At 42.2% G+C, this 17,840-nt stretch overlaps 1 protein-coding gene across 1 annotated transcript in view; it reads left to right on the top strand.

Annotated features, from left to right (window-relative positions):
• XRN2 (5'-3' exoribonuclease 2) overlaps positions 1 to 17,840 on the top strand; it is an 83,879-nt gene that overhangs the window by 8,311 nt on the left and 57,728 nt on the right. Inside the window, exons 2-3 of the mRNA XM_073672450.1 lie at positions 17,175 to 17,302; positions 17,385 to 17,496. Coding sequence (XP_073528551.1) covers positions 17,175 to 17,302; positions 17,385 to 17,496 — 240 coding nt within the window. The remainder of the gene's footprint in view (positions 1 to 17,174; positions 17,303 to 17,384; positions 17,497 to 17,840) is intronic.

Here is a 17,840-nt window from a genome sequence, read left to right as displayed (position 1 = left end):
GGAGAAATAGGGTGAAATGAGTCACGTCTCACTTTACATTGGAGCTGTTTTCCTGGAAATGGGCTGCATGTAGAGAAAATCTTAACGGCAGTCCCCGAGTTACGAACTGGTTGCATTCTGTAAGTTTATTCGTAACCTAAATATGTATGCAAGTTGAAACAGGGGCGGGAAAAAAAAAACAAAAACTTATACTTTCTTGACCTCTCCAACCACCCCACTGCTTGTTGGTCACCATCTGGTCCTCTTCTTTCCATTGTTTCCAACCTGTTCACTGTAGACCAGGACTTCTGGCTGTGTCCAGGCCTCGGGGGTTACTACACGTCATAAAGTTGGAGTCTTATGACGCCCAGTGACCTCCTGCTGGACGTGGACGTGGCTGCCCAGTGTTGGAGTTTTGGCACACAATTGTGGAAAGAAGAGGACCTGATGGCAAGTAGCGGGGCAGACTGAGAGGTGCATATAAGTTTTGTTTATTTTCTTATTTTTTCAACCGATACACATGCCTCCAGCTGCTCCACTTCTCACCGTCTAGTCCTCTACTTTCTGTCATTGACTATAAGGCAGGACTTCTGGCCATGTGCAGGCTAGAGCTCGCTGCGTGCCCTAAGATTGCTGTGCTGAAAGAAAAGGACCTGACAAAGGCTTGAGAGTTCAGCAGTGAGGTATTAGTTTTTGTTTTTTGTCTGAACATCTGTTGTTCGTAATTAGTCAAATTGAATGTTCATAATTTAGGGGCTGCCTATAAAACTATATTCATAGAAGCTAAAGCAGAGAAAGCGCTGCTTCATAATGTGCTGTATGTGTGCCCGATGTTGTGTCATGGCTGTGGAGTCTGTATAAAATGTATGGACTCCGACAATATATAATAAATTGGGTACAGTAGTTCAATGCAGAATGTGCTATAATTTTTTTCATAAGAATTTGGGAAAGTTATGTCCTATAAATATCTGTTCTGCTCCTGATCGAATGATCTCAGCTTTCAGTTGAGATGGATCTGTGCACTGTATGTACATGCTCAGTAGTGAGGCAGGATTGAGGAGTCTGAGGTTTTGCTTACAGACTCCACAGCCCTGATGACTGTTGTTTTGTTCTGTACTGTTCAACATTTGATGTATGTGGTTTTTTTTTGTTCTGATGTTCTCATTGTGATAATGCAGATGATGTATATAATGTGTGTGTATGTATGTGTGTGTGTATAGATATATAGATAGATGTATAGCTTTATTGGCAGGGCCAAATAAACATTAGTTTTGCCAAAGCAAGTGTACAGTAGGGGATATGGATGGGGACTGTAAGAGTGATGGATGGGGCATATTCAGGGTGGGGGCTGTGGAAGTCCATGGCATATCACAGTTCTCTTTCTCGTAGCCTATGTCATGCGTTCACATACTGCCCTGCTATCGCCACCGCACTGTCGTCTTCCCCCAGCAGGATATTTGTTTTCTCTTCCTCCTTCATGAATCTGAAGTTTGGGAAGAGATCAGAGAGTCTCCTAAAATGAGTGTCCCTCACTGCTAAGTATTTGGTGCAGTGTAGCAGGAAGTGGATCTCATCCTCCACTGCCTCCAGGTCCTAGTGTGGGCACAGTCTTTCCTCCCAGGGCTTGTAGCTCTGTCTGTGCCGGCCGACCTCGATGGCCAGATTGTGGGCACTGAGTCTATACCGGCTCGGGATCTGGCAGTCTCTGGGGTCCAGGAGTTTCTCCAGATATGGAGCCAGTCTGTAGTCCCTCTGTCGACTCCGATACATGGTCAGTTTCGGTGAGGCGTTGATAATGTTCCTCCAGTCACTAACGTATCTCTCCTGGCCCTCATCTACCATCTTCTTGATTCTGGGTTTTGACAGGCTACTGTGGTTGTTGTTTTGGTCAGAATGGGTTTGGGTAGGCTGCTCCGTGGGTCCTGGTTTGTTTGACCCCCTTACATTTAGCAGGTCTGTATAGTGATGGGAGCTTGGGTTGCTACTACGTAGGTGAACCAGGAAAGACAGCGCCCTCTTCAGGACTGCTAGGTACGGTGGGAGTCTGCCCATCTCAACCCGACATGCACTGTTGGTGGTGCTCTGATGGACCTGGAGAAGGTGCTTACATAATCCCAGGTGGAATATTTCTGTTGGGCTGGAATCCTACCTTGACAATCCAGGGTATATGTGAGGACTCCAGACTTGTTTGCTGTACGTACAGGAGGATTGGGGTGACTATGGCAAAGCATATTTTTAGCCAGACCCTCACTGGCGGCTTCAGATGGTAGAGTTTCCTACGGATGGCATAGAAGGTTTTGCAGGCCTTGTCCTTCAGGGTCTCTATGGCGATTTGAAGCTCCCTGACAGGTGAATTTCCAGGCCCAGGTAGGTGTACTTGTTAGTTTCTGTGAGAGCGCAGTTGTTTAGCACGAATGAAGGGTGCTGGTCCAATCTTGTTTTTCTCTTCTGGAACACCATGATGTTAGTTTTGTTTGGGTTGAAGGGTAATGCCCATTTGGAGCTGAATTTCTCCAAGGTTTTTTGGTGGTCTTGGAGACCCTTCTCGGTTGGTGACAGCAGCAGTAGGTCATCTGCATACAGCAGGAATTTCACCTGGACGTCATGGAGTGTGAGACCTGGTGCCGCAGAGGATTCCAGGGCAGTGGCCAGTTCATTGATGTAGATATTGAAGAGCGTTGGACTTAGGCTGCAGCCCTGTCTAACTCCTCGGCACTGCTGGAAATCAGCCTTACTTTTCCCGTTCACCCTCACGCTGCAGCTGTTCTCATTGTAGGAGCTTATGATGACGACATAAGTCTTTCCTGATATAGAGAGATATAGATATTTAGATAGATATATACAGTATAGACCAAAAGTTTGGACACCTTCTCATTTAAAGATTTTTCTGTATTTTCATGACTATGAAAATTGTACATTCACACTGAAGGCATCAAAACTATGAATTAACACATGTGGAATTATATACTTAACAAAAAAGTGTGAAACAACTGAAAATATGTCTTATATTCTAGGTTCTTCAAAGTAGCCACCTTTTGCTTTGATGACTGCTTTGCACACTCTTGGCATTCTCTTGATGATCTTCAAGAGGTAGTCACCGGAAATGGTCTTCCAACAATCTTGAAGGAGTTCCCAGAGATGCTTAGCACTTGTTGGCCCTTTTGCCTTCACTCTGCGGTCCAGCTCACTGCGGTCCAGTCTTCAACGCCCAACTGAAAACCAAATACTGACCCCGGTGAATTTATTCAACTTTTGCAACGAGCAACTGCATGGAATCAAATTTTTTTTTGGTTCCAAAAGAAAAAATTGATGAAATACAGGTAGTTCAAGAGGAAAGGTTCAAAGATGGACATACAATTGCTGGAACAAGAGAAAATCACCAGTTTGTGCCAATTGATGACAAAATGATTCGCATTTCAAGGGTGTCAAATGACCCATCATCTTTGATTGCCCATGTATATAGATCTGTCAGATCAGAAATGCCTTTTGTGCCAATTGCAAACCTCCAGCCAGGGCAATACATTGCCTGCATTTACGATAGGAACTGGTGGATTGGAAATATTTCTGAAATTTCAGTTGACGACCATGATGCATTAATAAATTTTATGCATCCTCATGGACCAGCTAGCTTCTTTCACTGGCCTGTGAGAAATGATACATGCTGGATTCCCGAGCAGTCAATCATTGCAATAATTCCAGCTGCAACAGCAATGGGCCGATAATACAGCTTCTCTGAACCGATTATGTTGCAAATTCAGCAACAATTCCAGACCACTTAGACTGAACATTATGGCTTGGGAACCAACAAAAGATACCCAATATTAGGCTTGGGATCCTAGGCAAAGACACCCACCCTCAGGCTTCGGAACCTGCAATAAATAGACCGCCCGCGGCTGGCCTTGCACGGCTATCGGCCATGGCTCCTAGGCGATGGTGCTGCCAATTCTCGAAAGACAGCATTATTACAATTCTTAATAGGATTATAATACCAATTCTTAGGGAATTGGTTGTGGTATAACCACCATGGACCAACGCAAGGGTTTGAATAGTGCAGTTACCATTCATTGCTTATTAATAAATAACACCATGTTCAGTGGCATTTTTCTTTTCTTAAACTGAGAGACTCCAAAAAAAAACAAACAATGATCCTTGTAGAGAAAAATGTGCTCTTTCTAATGATATCAGAATTAATATATTTTAGGGGTACCCTTTTTGAGAAATTTGACCTAAAAATAGGTAAAATTCGTTTTAAGTTTTTCATCATATGTGGGTGTGAATATTTCCACAAATACATATGATTTGACCGTGATATTGCAACAATGCAAAGTCATGTAGATGTTTGGTGTACAGGGCAAAGCACCAGTTACTATTGGTTTTTGGTCTTGAGTTATATATGGGCAAAGTTTGGCATAAATTTTATGCGACGCGTTTTACAAGCTACTTTGACACAAAATTGCGGCCGAAATATTGTTTTGTCATAGCCCGTAATAATTTTATCGTGTTTAGCAGCAAAAGTTGAGCTAGTATACCAAATTTCAGCATCATGGCCAGTATAGAACTCTAATGGCTATGTGCCAAAGTTTGCAAAATCCTCTTAGCTGAAGCCGCAGGCTTGGTGGAACCTCCAGTGAAAGGTCAACAGTGCCCAATGTATTTGAGATCTGGCCCTAAAAATTTACAGAACTTCTTTTCAAACATACATGTACATCCTTATAAATTTTCAACAAAATCGGAGAAGGTCGAGTGGGGACTATTTTTAAAACTGGTCCACTTGATGTGTAATGACCCATGATTAATTGCCCTACATGTTAGTAGAGGGTAGTGTAGGAAAGGGTTAAGGAGTTTGGGAGCTGCTGAGTGTGGGAGGAGCAGATTCAGTGGATCAGAGAGCAGTTTCCTGGTTGCAGTTAGTTCCTGGGAGAGAGAGAAAGATGTAAGACAAGTACAGTTGGTGGTCCAGGGGGCACCTTTGGCACAAGTTGTCCAGCAGAGAAGAACCTGTACTCAGACACTCTGAACAGACGTTTCCGTACGTTCGGGACCTACGGTCCATAGGATTCACAGTGAGTTGTGTCTCCAGAAGCCTTCAGAGAAGGGAAAGCCGGACGGGAAACAGTCAGTACAGGGACTCTTACTACTGCAAGGGTCTTATAGACCAGGAGTGTTCGCTATGAAAGGGACAACTCGGGACAAATGGATACTGAACATCTATACGTGCGGTGTGTCAAACGGTGACCCTGGTGGAGTCGGTATGCAATGTTATGTGTTGTATGAAGATATTTACAAATGTTCTAGTAAAGTTCTTTTTTCTAAAATGGAACAGAACTCCTTAAATGTGTGTGCGGCTGTTCCTGAGATGAGAAGACTGAAGACGGCAGAGATCTATGATCCAGATGTGAGTGTCCTGCACCACACACAACAAGGGAAAATTGGGACTTTTATCTTTGTCAGGGGACCAGGGTATGGGAACACATCAGCCGTTGGCCACAACTACTACCCTGAGTCCCTTACATGGTGCACAAATAGCTCCAGGCCTGTTCCTGGGTAATATATGCAGGAGAAAAACAGGTAATCCAGCATCCACTAATTAGAAAAAATAAAAGTCTTTAAAATTTCATATTTAATGGGTTTGAGTTAAAAATGGGATGTGGATAAAAACATGACAATATGCATCAAGACACAGTGTGTACACGTTTTGAGCAGGAGTTCTTAAACATGAGCTTCTGCTTGAAACGTGTAGACTCGGTGTGTTGATTCATATTTTCATGTTTTTATCCACACCACATTTTTAACTCAAACTCATTAAATGTGAAGTTTTAAAGACTTTTTTTTTTCTAATTAATGGCTGCTGGATTAATTACCTGTTTTTGTTTTGTTTTTTGTTTCCCTATTTAAAGGGAACCTGTCATCAGGATTTAACCCTTGAAGGTATTAAGAGCACTTTATTAGCCTCCTAATAACATACTTAAATGATGCTTTGTGTTAGCCCTAGACACTGGGTTCAAATCCCACCAAGACCAACATCTACAAGGAGTTTGTGTGGGTTTCCTCCGGGTTCTCTGGTTTCCTCCCACACTCCAAAGACATCCTGTTGGGGAATCTAGATTGTGAGCCCCAATGGGGACAGTGCCGATAATGTCTGTAAAGGGCTGTGGAATTAATGGCGCTATATAAGTTAATAAAATAAATGTTTAAAATCCAAGTTTATTTGCCCCTGCAGTGACCGGACTAGCCTGGGACCGTTGTCAGACTTCTTTTAAAAAAAAAACTAAGGGTGTTGAGTTTTTTTTTGGTGTGTTTTTTTTTAAACTGATTTGCTTTGAAATTGACCTCAATAATTGCTTGTTGTTCTTTGAATACTGGGTCTTCTTCAAAATCGAGGTAAAAAACAGAACACACATTATGAACATATCCTTAAGGTATCCACTACCAGATATCTAGAGCAGAATTTTATATTTGTCAGGGTTTCCTTGGGGAAGGCAAATAGTTAAAGGGATTGTCCACTTAAGTTAAATGTTCGGGCACGCTAAAATAAACAAACCTATACTCTCCGCCCGTGCTGGCTCCGTTCCAGCGGTGTCGGCACTCGTGGTCTCGGGGCTGTGTTTCGGTGGAATAACACGCGATGCCCGGCGTTCAATCAGCACTGGCGTCACTGTCCCTCCTCCTGTCGAAATGAACATGAAGATGAAGTCAGGGATCAGCTGCAGCCTGGATTTCCGCTTCATGTTCAGTTTTTAACGAAGGCGGTGACAGTGACGCCAGCAGTGATTGCGCTCTGGGCATCATGTGTGATTCCACCGCATCACAGCCCCTGGACAGCGAGTGCCGATAACACTGAAACGGAGCCAGCACGGGAGGGGAGTATAGGTTTGTTTATTTTATCAGGACCGAACATTTAGTTTAAGAAGGGGTTGTCCTAGTAGTGGTGAGACTTTAAGGTAAGACTTTTTAAGGCGTTTACTTCTAACTTGTTCTGCTAATCAAGGTGGACAAGTAGGGTAAGATCACAAATTTTGGACACCTTCAGGGATAACTGCCTGATCACTGGAAGTCCAACTACTGGGGTGCCTACTGATCTTGAGAAACTGGGCTTTGAAGAGCCCAGTGTGAGTGAAGTGGTATTTGATCATGCGCACTGCTGCACGTTCATTCGGACCCCTGGAGATAGCTGAGGCAATGTTCAACTGCGCTACGGCACTCCCATAAGAATGAATGAATGAAGTGGCAGTGCTTATGATCAACCACCACTCCACTCTCACTGGACTTTTCAGTGCCCCAATTCTTGATCATTGGGGTTCCCAGCGATAGGACCTCCAGCCATCAGCTGACTTTGTTGGTCAGTGAGTTTATTCTGATGGCAGCTTGTAACCCTTAAGAATAAGTTCACACACAGCCTTTTTTAAACAACCAAAATCGACAATTAGCATTAATAGCAAACATGATTTTTTTTTTATTCTATTATCAAGATTCCCATTTATTTTAATAAAAAAAATTGTGTTGTAGTGCATATCGTGTTTTTCCACCCATTTTTAAATGTGTTGAAAAAAATCCTGTCATTTTTGCTAATTCTGTAGTGCAATTTATCAGCTTTAAAGGGAACCTGTAATGTCCTGTGTACTATCTAAACTGCCCCATTGCGTTGTTAGCGATGCAATGTGCATCACTAACACTTTATCCATTAAAATCGATGTAAATGTGTATAAACCACTATATATAGAGATATAGAGAGATATATATATATATATATATATATATATATATATATATATATATATATATATATATATATATATATATATATATATATATATATATATATATATATATATATACAGTGCCTACAAGTAGTATTCAACCCCCTGCAGATTTAGCTGGTTTGATAAGATGCAAATAAGTTAGAGCCTTCAAACTGCAAACGAGAGTAGGTTTTATGAACAGAAGCATAAATCTTACAAACCAAAAAGCTATGTTGCTCAGTTGAATTTTATTAAATTTTAAACATAAAAGTGTGGGTCAATTATTATACAACCCCTATGTTTAATATTTTGTGGAATAACCCTTGTTTGCAATTACAGCTAATAATCGTCTTTTATAAGACCTGATCAGGCCGGCACAGGTCTGTGGAGTTATCTTGGCCCACTCCTCCATGCAGATCTTCTCCAAGTTATCTAGGTTCTTTGGGTGTCTCATGTGGACTTTATTCTTGAGCTCCTTCCACAAGTTTTCAATTGGGTTAAGGTCAGGAGACTGACTAGGCCACTCCAACACCTTGACTTTTTCCCTCTTGAACCAGGCCTTGGTTTTCTTGGCTGTGTGCTTTGGGTCGTTGTCTTGTTGGAAGATAAAATTACGACCCATCTTAAGATCCTTGATGGAGGAGCGGAGGTTCTTGGCCAAAATCTCCGGATAGGCCGTGCTATCCATCTTCCCATGGATGCGGACCAGATGGCCAGGCCCCTTGGCAGAGAAACAGCCCCACAGCATGATGCTGCCACCACCATGCTTGACTGTAGGGATGGTATTCTTGGGGTCGTATGCAGTGCCATCCAGTCTCCAAACGTCACGTGTGTGGTTGGCACCAAAGATCTCGATCTTGGTCTCATCAGACCATAGAACCTTGATCCAGTCTGTCTCAGAGTCCTCCAAGTGATCATGAGCAAACTAGACGAGCCTTGACATGACGCTTTGAAAGTAAAGGTACCTTACGGGCTCGTCTGGAACGGAGACCATTGCGGTGGAGTACGTTACTTATGGTATTGACTGAAACCAATGTCCCCACTGCCATGAGTTCTTCCCAGAGCTCCTTCCTTGTTGTCCTTGGGTTAGCCTTGACTCTTCGGACAAGCCTGGCCTCGGCACGGGAGGACACTTTCAAAGGCTGTCCTGGCCGTGGAAGGCTAACAGTAGTTCCATAAGCCTTCCACTTACGGATGATGCTCCCAACAGTGGAGACAGGTAGGCCCAACTCCTTGGAAAGGGTTTTGTACCCCTTGCCAGCCTTGTGACCCTCCACGATCTTGTCTCTGATGGCCTTGGAATGCTCCTTTGTCTTTCCCATGTTGACCATGTCTGAGTGCTGTTCACAAGTTTGGGGAGGGTCTTAAATAGTCAGAAAAGGCTGGCAAAAGAGATCTTTAATCCACACATGTGAAGCTCATTATTCTTGGTGCCTGAACTACTTCTTAATACTTTTGGGGGACCAAACAGAATTCTTGTGGTTTGAGGGGTTGAATAATAAATGACACTCTGAATTAACTTTTAACGTTTTAAAAAATAAAAAATTTGCTGCAGTGCATTTCCCACTTCCAGGCTGATCTACAGTACAAATGTCACAATGCCAAGTTAATTCTGCATGTGTCAACCAGCTAAATCTGCAGGGGGTTGAATACTACTTGTAGGCACTATATATATATATATATATATATATATATATATATATATATATATATATATATATATATATATATATATATATATATATATATATGAGATAGAGAGAGAGAGATACAGTTATATGAAAAAGTTTGGGCACCCCTATTAATCTTAAGCTTAATGTTTTATAAAAATTGGTGTTTTTGCAACAGCTATTTCAGTTTGATATATGTAATAACTGTTGGACACAGTAATGTTTCTGCCTTGAAATGAGGTTTATTGCACTAACAGAAAATGTGCAATCTGCATTCAAACAAAATTTTACAGGTGCATAAGTAAGGGCACCTCACCAGAAAAGTGACATTAATATTTAGTAGATCCTCCTTTTGCAAAAATAACAGCCTCTAGTCGCTTCCTGTAGCTTTTATTGATTTCCTGGATCCTGGATGAAGGTATTTTTGACCAATCCTCTTTATAAAACAATTCCAGTTCAGTTAAGTTTGATGGTCGCCGAGCATGGACAGCCCTCTTCAAATGATCCCACAGAGATGTTCGATGATATTCAGGTCTGGGGACTGGGATGGCCATTCCAGAACATTGTAATTGTTCCTCTGCATGAATGCCTGAGTAGATTTGGAGCGGTGTTTTGGATCATTGTCTTGCTGAAAGATCCATCCCCTGCGTAACTTCAACTTTGTCACTGATTCTTGAACATTATTGTCAAGAATCTGCTGATACTGAGTGGAATCCATGCTTCCTACAACTTTAACAAGATTCCTAGTGCCGGCATTGGCCACACAGCCCCAAAGCATGATGGAACCTCCACCAAATTTTACTGTGGGTAGCAAGTGTTTTTCTTGGAATGCTGTGTTTTTTTGCCGCCATTCATAAAGCCTTTTTGTATGACCAAACAACTCAATCTTGGTTTCATCAGTCCACAGGACCTTCTTCCAAAAAGAAATTGGCTTCTCCAAATGTGCTTTTGCATACCTCAGCCCACTGTTTGTGGCGTGCTTGCAGAAACGGCTTCTTTCGCATCACTCTCCCACACAGCTTCTCCTTGTGCAAAGTGCGTTGTATAGTTGACCGATGCACAGTGACACCATTTGATGCTGCAGCTCTCTGGAGGTGGTCTGAGGATTGTCCTTGACTGATCTCACCATTCTTCTTCTCTGCCTTTCTGATGTTTTTCTTGGCCTGCCACTTCTGGCCTTAACAAGAACTGTCCCTGTGTTCTTCCATTTCCTTACTATGTTCCTCACAGTGGAAACTGACAGGTTAAATCTCTGGGACAGCTTTTTGTATCCTTCCCCTGAACAACAATGTTGAATAATCTTTGTTTTCAGATCATTTGACAGTTGTTTTGAGGAGCCCATGATGCCACTCTTCAGAGGAGATTCAAACAGGAGAACAACTTGCAAGTGGCCACTTTAAGTAGCTTTTCTCATGATTGCATACACCTGGCTATGAAGTTCAAAGCTCAATGAGGTTACAAAACCAAAAAAGTGCTTTAGTAAGTCAGTAAAAAGTAGGTAGGAGTATTTAAAACAAGAAAATGATAAGGGTGCCCATACTTATGCACCTGTCAAATTTTGTTTGAATGCAGATTGCACATTTTCTGTTAGTACAATAAACCTCATTTCAAGGCAGAAACATTACTGTGTCCAACAGTTATTACATATATCAAACTGAAATAGCTGTTGCAAAAACACCAATTTTTATAAAACATTAAGCGTAAGATTAATAGGGGTGCCCAAACTGTACTATATATATATATATATTAGTACAGACCAAACTTTTGGACACACCTTCTCATTTAAAGATTTTTCTGTATTTTCATGACTATGAAAATTGTACATTCACACTGAAAGCATCAAAACTATAAATTAACACATGTGGAATTATATACTTAGCAAAAAAGTGTGAAACAACTGAAAATATGTCTTATATTCTAGGTTCTTCAAAGTAGTCACCTTTTGCTTTGTTGACTGCTTTGCACACTCTTGTCATTCTCTTGATGAGCTTCAAGAGGTAGTCACCGGAAATGGTTTTCACATCACAGGTGTGCCCTGTCAGGTTTAATAAGTGGGATATCTTTCTTTATAAATGGGCTTGGGACCATCAGTTGTGTTGTGCAGAAGTCTGGTGGATACACAGCTGATAGTCCTACTGAATAGACTGTTAGCTGCTTATTTCTTGCCATAACACAAATTCTAAGTAAAGAAAAACAAGTGGCCATCATTACTTTTAGAAATGAAGGTCAGTCAGTGCGAAAAATTGGGAAAACTTTGAAAGTGTCCCCAAGTGCAGTTGCAAAAACCATCAAGCGCTACGAAGAAACTGGCTCACATGAGGAAAGGAAGACCAAGAGTCACCTCTGCTTCTGAGGATAAGTTTATCCGAGTCACCAGCCTCAGAAATCGCAGGTTAACAGCAGCTCAGATTAGAGACCAGGTCAATGCCACACAGAGTTCTAGCAGCAGACACATCTCTTCAACAACTGTTAAGAGGAGACTTTGTGCAGCAGGTCTTCATGGTAAAATAGCTGCTAGGAAACCACTGCTAAGGACAGGCAACAAGCCGAAGAGACTTGTTTGGGCTAAAGAACACAAGGAATGGACATTAGACCAGTGGAAATCTGTGCTTTGGTCGGATGAGTCCAACTTTGAGATCTTTGGTTCCAACCACCGTGTCTTTGTGCTACGCAGAAAAGGTGAACGAATGGACTCTACATGCCTGGTTCCCACCGTGAAGCATGGAGGAGGAGTTGTGATGGTGTGGGAGTGCTTTGCTGGTGACACTGTTGGGGATTTATTCAAAATTGAAGGCATACTGAACCAGCGTGGCTACCACAGCATCTTGCAGCGGCATGCTATTCCATCCGGTTTGCGTTTAGTTGGAACATAATTTATTCTTCAACAGGACAATGACCCCAAACACACCTCCAGGCTGTGTAAGGGCTATTTGACCAAGAAGGAGACTTGGCCTCCACAGTCACCAGACCTGAACCCAATCGAGATGGTTTGGGGTGAGCTGGACCGCAGAGTGAAGGCAAAAGGTCCAACAAGTGCTAAGCATCTCTGGGAACTCCTTCAAGATTGTTGGAAGACCATTTCCGGTGACTACCTCTTGAAGCTCATCGAGAGAATGCGAAGAGTGTGCAAAGCAGTCATCAAAGCAAAAGGTGGCTACTTTGAAGAACCTAGAATATAAGACATATTTTCAGTTGTTTCACACTTTTTTGTTAAGTATATAATTCCACATGTGGTAATTCATAGTTTTGATGCCTTCAGTGTGAATGTACAATTTTCAAAGTTGTGAAAATACAGAAAAATCTTCAAATGAGAAGGTGTGTCCAAATTTTTGGTCTGTACTGTGTGTGTGTGTGTGTGTGTGTGTGTGTGTGTATATATATATATATATATATACAGTACAGACTAAAAGTTTGGACACGCCTTCTCATTTAAAGATTTTTCTGTATTTTCATGACTTTGAAAATTGTACATTCACACTGAAGGCATCAAAACTATGAATTAACACATGTGGAATTATATACTTAACAAAAAAGTGTGAAACAACTGAAAATATGTCTTATATTCTAGGTTCTTCAAAGTAGCCACCTTTTGCTTTGATGACTGCTTTGCACACTCTTGGCATTCTCTTGATGAGCTTCAAGAGGTAGTCACCGGAAATGGTTTTCACTTCACAGTTGTGAATACAGAAAAATCTTTAAATGAGAAGGGTGTCGCAAATATGCACGCTACCTGCTCTTTTAGTCATAGGGCTGTGATTCCTTGCATTTGGTCATGGTTGGCGCCGCCCGCGTATTTGAATTCTCAGTGCTCCCGGCTTGCGCTGACGTAAGTATCCGCCGGTGCTTGCGCAGTGTTCGTCATCGCCAGCCGCCCTTCGCTTGTATGTCTTGGAGCCGCGCATGCGCTGTGACGAGCGGCTCCCCTCGCGTGTGCAATGAAGCTGTGTAGTTCTCAGCTTCACTGCGTGCGGCTTCAGCGGCAGGTAGAATATAGATATATGAAGTGGTTTAGACACTATATTTATGCCGATTTTAATGGAAAAAGCGTGTTAGTGATGCACATTGCATCCCTAAGAATGCAATGGAGGCAGTTTAGATACTACAAATGACATGACAGGTTCCCTTTAAAGAAGACCATGTGATTTTTGTAGGTTTTTTTTTTTTTTTTTTTTACAAGGTTTTTGCAGTGAAAACCTGCAAAAAAAATTGTACCCTATTGCTACAACTCATATTATGAGTAAAAAAAAAACGCACCAAAATGTTTTTCTTAAACTGTACAAAATCACACCAGTGTGCGTTTGTATATCATCACAGTTCCGCTTTATTCTCCGTGCCAGTGGGTGGTCTCGTGACTACATGTATTCGATCTGCATAATTGAAATCACATGCTGACTAGACTGGGGCGCTCTTCTCAGTTCTCTTCTATGGAGAGAAGTAGGATGAAACTAGTAGGCATGGGACTGCAAATTACATACATGCTGTCACTTGACTACCCACCCACAACTGGGATTTCTGGAAAATCGTGACGGTGTGTTCGTTGCACAGTGTCAGTTTGGCAGATTTTTCTTCGAAGACTGTTGAAGTATAGATTAAAAAAACACCCCAATGGTGGACCTACAATTGAAATCCCTAAGCTGTCTCCCAGTACTGTGTATATCCCTAACATAGACTTTAACTAAGGTTTTTGTGTGATTAAGAACTTGTCAGAAGTTTTATGGTCTCCAAATGAGGTAGATACTGTAGTAAAAATGCAAGTTCATACATATCTCACATGGTTGAGAAAATAATGGCACTGAATGCGGGCCGATTCTTCGTAATAGCACTGTTCTCTACATGATTCCACATGTACAAGGGCTTGATTGATACAGCTTCTTGACAGCGCTGAACATGCTATCAGGCCCAAGGAGGTGGCGCTAGGCAGAGGATAGGTGCTCTAAATAGGAACTGGCCTGTCTTCAATGTCCCTCTAACCTCATTTACATAAAAAGCAATGGCATATCAATTTCCAGCAAGTAAGGTATATCAAAATGAGGAAACAAAAGTTCAATCAGCTCACCTGCCAGGTGCACGGCTGGTTACTTCACGAACAGTATCGATCCAGCATGTAAGCCAGAGTATTAAATCCTTTTTAAAACATCCAAAATAGGTCATCACACACATGATAATACAGACATTGGCAGCAGGAAAGGCGCATTGCATGCACAGGTAACATATTTCTTACCTTAACGGGCCTTAGTCTAAACTTTTCCTTAATGGGTTTTGCGGTCAATGAATTTGTTTGGTGAATCTAAAGTTCCTGACAGTTCCCCCCCCCCCTAAATGAGCCTACTGTTCCTCTGTCGCTAGGCTTCTTGCTTGCTGAGGAGTGTTGCACTCCTGATGGTTAAAGCCCCCGTCTCACATAGCGAGATCGCTGCTGTGTCACGGTTTTGGTGACGCAACAGCGACCTCACCAGCGATGTCGCTATGTGTGACACTTTGCAACGATCAGGCCCCTGCTGTGAGGTCGCTGATCGCTGCAAAGTGTCCTGGACCATTTTTTGGTCGTTGCCCTCCCGCTGGTCAGCACACATCGCTGCGTGTGACCAGCGGGAGCAGCGATCAGGCTGGTAACTATGGTAAACATCGGGTTACTAGCGGCACACGCGCACTTAGTAACCCGCTGTTTATCATGGTTACGAGCCTGCTAAAGTGAGCGGTAACCTCCTGCTCACTGTAGCAGAGTGTTAACCATGATAAACAACGGGTTACTAGGTGCGCTTGTGCCACTAGTAACCCGATGTTTACCATAGTTACCAGCCTGCTCCTGCTTCAGCAGGCTCGTAACCAGGAGCAGGACATCGTGGAAAGTTTCTTTCCACGATGTCGCTGCTCCCCTGATCGTTGGTGAGCCTGCCTGTTTGACAGCTCACCAGCGACCACATAGCGACGCAGCAACGATCCCTGACAGGTCTTATCGTTGTCGGGATCGTTGCAGCGTCGCGAAGTGTGAGGGGGCCTTAACCGTTCAGACTATTTGCATGGTCGCCTCGCTGGCCTGATCTAGACTCTCTCCTCTATGCTGCATGCATAGGCAGCTTTGTCTCTGCAGCATAGCTGAAGTGTAGAAGCATTAAAGCTAGACTGATCCAGGAATCCAGCCGGCTGCAGAGAAATGCTTGGGAGTTATAAAACGTAGCTTGCAAGTGCTCTCTTTGCCATTGAGACTGGACAACTCTGATCGACAACTCTGATAGGTTGAGGTGGCCGGTAACCCAGGCAGTGAAAAGTAAATTGTAGAACTTGAGAACTGAACCTTTTTTTTTTTTTTTTAGTAAGCTAAATTGTAAAGTTGCCTGCAAATTCTTTCCAGTATTGCCCACTTTACAAGATGAAACCGCCCCTCTAAATAAATAATCATGTGCAAGTAGTCTGTAGCTACAATATAAATGCTTGTGTTTGTGTGAAGAGAACATTTTATGAAATTTTTCATGTTTAACTGGACACACGATGTAATAGTGGCTGCAAAGCGGAATAATTATTTTTTCCTTTAATTTGACATTGCAGAAATATTAGCAATTAAAGTATTTGGCACGTAATGAGTTGACATTTGTTAAGCCAAGTGGGGAGGGTGTTATCAGAGTTTTCACTGAAGGCATGTACTTTTGCCTGTATGACACTAACCATACATACTAACCTAACTATAGCTTAGGTTTCTCAGTGTGTGATGAGATGTATAATGACAGACAGCCCTGATCCATGGTCTAACCTCCTGCATGATTAGATTTTTGTTGTTTGTGCCGGTCTTGACGAGTTGTGCTGGAGTCAGTGCATGGCTCTATATGAATTAGGAATGTTGGACGAGTTGTGTACATTTCTGCACCTTGCTACAAATTGTACTTCATTACCTGCTGGACTTGTGGCATAATGAACTCCGCCACACATCATTAAATTGAGTGGTGGTTGTCACGCCTCTGTCCCACACAGTTGGTTGTCAGAGCTATGTGAAAATGGCATGATGGTATTAAAAGTTGCAAAATTTTAGCGCAGATTCGAGTTGCACCAGAATTGTGACTTTTAAAAGCTTTTTACACCAGAATACTAGTGTAAAACCTTTTGAGGAGTAGGGCCCACAGTTTATATATTACCACATTTTTTTCTTCCTGCTATGTGACTGATCACATGACTTCAAAGGTCCTTCAGCTACTCTAGAAGTTCATCAATCCTGTCACTTTGTCAGGCGGGAGGTCAGAGGAGAGAGCAGTTCTCTGATTGGGAAGGATGCTGTGACAGTGACCAAAAGGTGCTGCCGCCGGGCTACTAGACACATGAAGGTTAGATCTTGTCCGCATTCACACGGAGTGCACACCTGCACTGACACTGAGTGTGCCACTGGGCTCTTCCAGTGTCAGTGCAAAGGAACAGGGATTTGACTTTAGGGGGGGATTCGCTGTATGAATGAAATATGGGTTAACTGATTTTTTTTCTGCAATTACACTACTAAAATGTATGGTATTATTTTTCTAATTCCCCTATATAAATATATAGCTAAATTTGAAGTTTGGTGGTGATACAATACCTTTTAGATTGTTTGATCTTTTATTTTCCATTTCACCTATATGTGAGAAAAAAAGTTGATGGTTAATGTTCTGTAGAGATCGCTCTTCAGTCGTCACCACTCATCAGACATGAGTACAGTGATATATACGCTGTATATAGATAACGCAGGAGCCATCATTAACAATAGGTAATCTCACCATGTTGAATGCTATGTAAGCAATTAATTTTCCCTTTTTTGCCCCCCAAGCCTAAAGAATGCAATAGCATCAAGATACCAATCGATACCAGCAAGCCAAACCCGAATGAGGTGGAGTTTGACAACTTGTATTTGGATATGAACGGCATCATTCATCCTTGTACTCACCCTGAGGATAAGTAAATATCTTTTTTTTTTTTCTTTGCTTTTTATGACATGAAGAATGGGGTTGTAATATATATTTCTCTTGTCTGATCGCAGACCAGCACCTAAAAATGAAGATGAGATGATGGTGGCCATTTTCGAATACATTGATAGATTGTTTAATATAGTGAGGCCAAGGAGGTTACTGTACATGGCTATAGATGGCGTGGTAAGTGTCTTCCCATTGTGCAGAACTGAATACCTAAAGGGGAGAGATCTTTAGAGAAAGCAATGAGGTCACGAAAATTGGGCTGATTATCGTCTAGGTGCTTAAAGGCTGTGGACACCTTTGACTTGAACAAAATGATTCTTCATTCCCTCATTCATTATCAGACCCTTGATACGCAGTTTGCAGCCTGATCCAAGTTTCAGATTTTTCTCATGGGAGTGTCTCCCCCAGTGATATATAATGGATATGAGGTTTGTGTGAACCCAGAGTGCTGCTGTATTCCCTAGCTTTTGTATATCAGCATAGCTCTAATACTGCACATATTTCCTCTTTAGCTACTTTAG

The sequence above is a fragment of the Phyllobates terribilis genome, unplaced genomic scaffold, assembly GCF_046119375.1.
Source record: "Phyllobates terribilis strain yellow unplaced genomic scaffold, ASM4611937v1 Scaffold_3__8_contigs__length_932513732, whole genome shotgun sequence".
Lineage (NCBI taxonomy): Eukaryota > Metazoa > Chordata > Amphibia > Anura > Dendrobatidae > Phyllobates > Phyllobates terribilis.
This window is presented reverse-complemented; position numbering and strand designations above follow the sequence as displayed.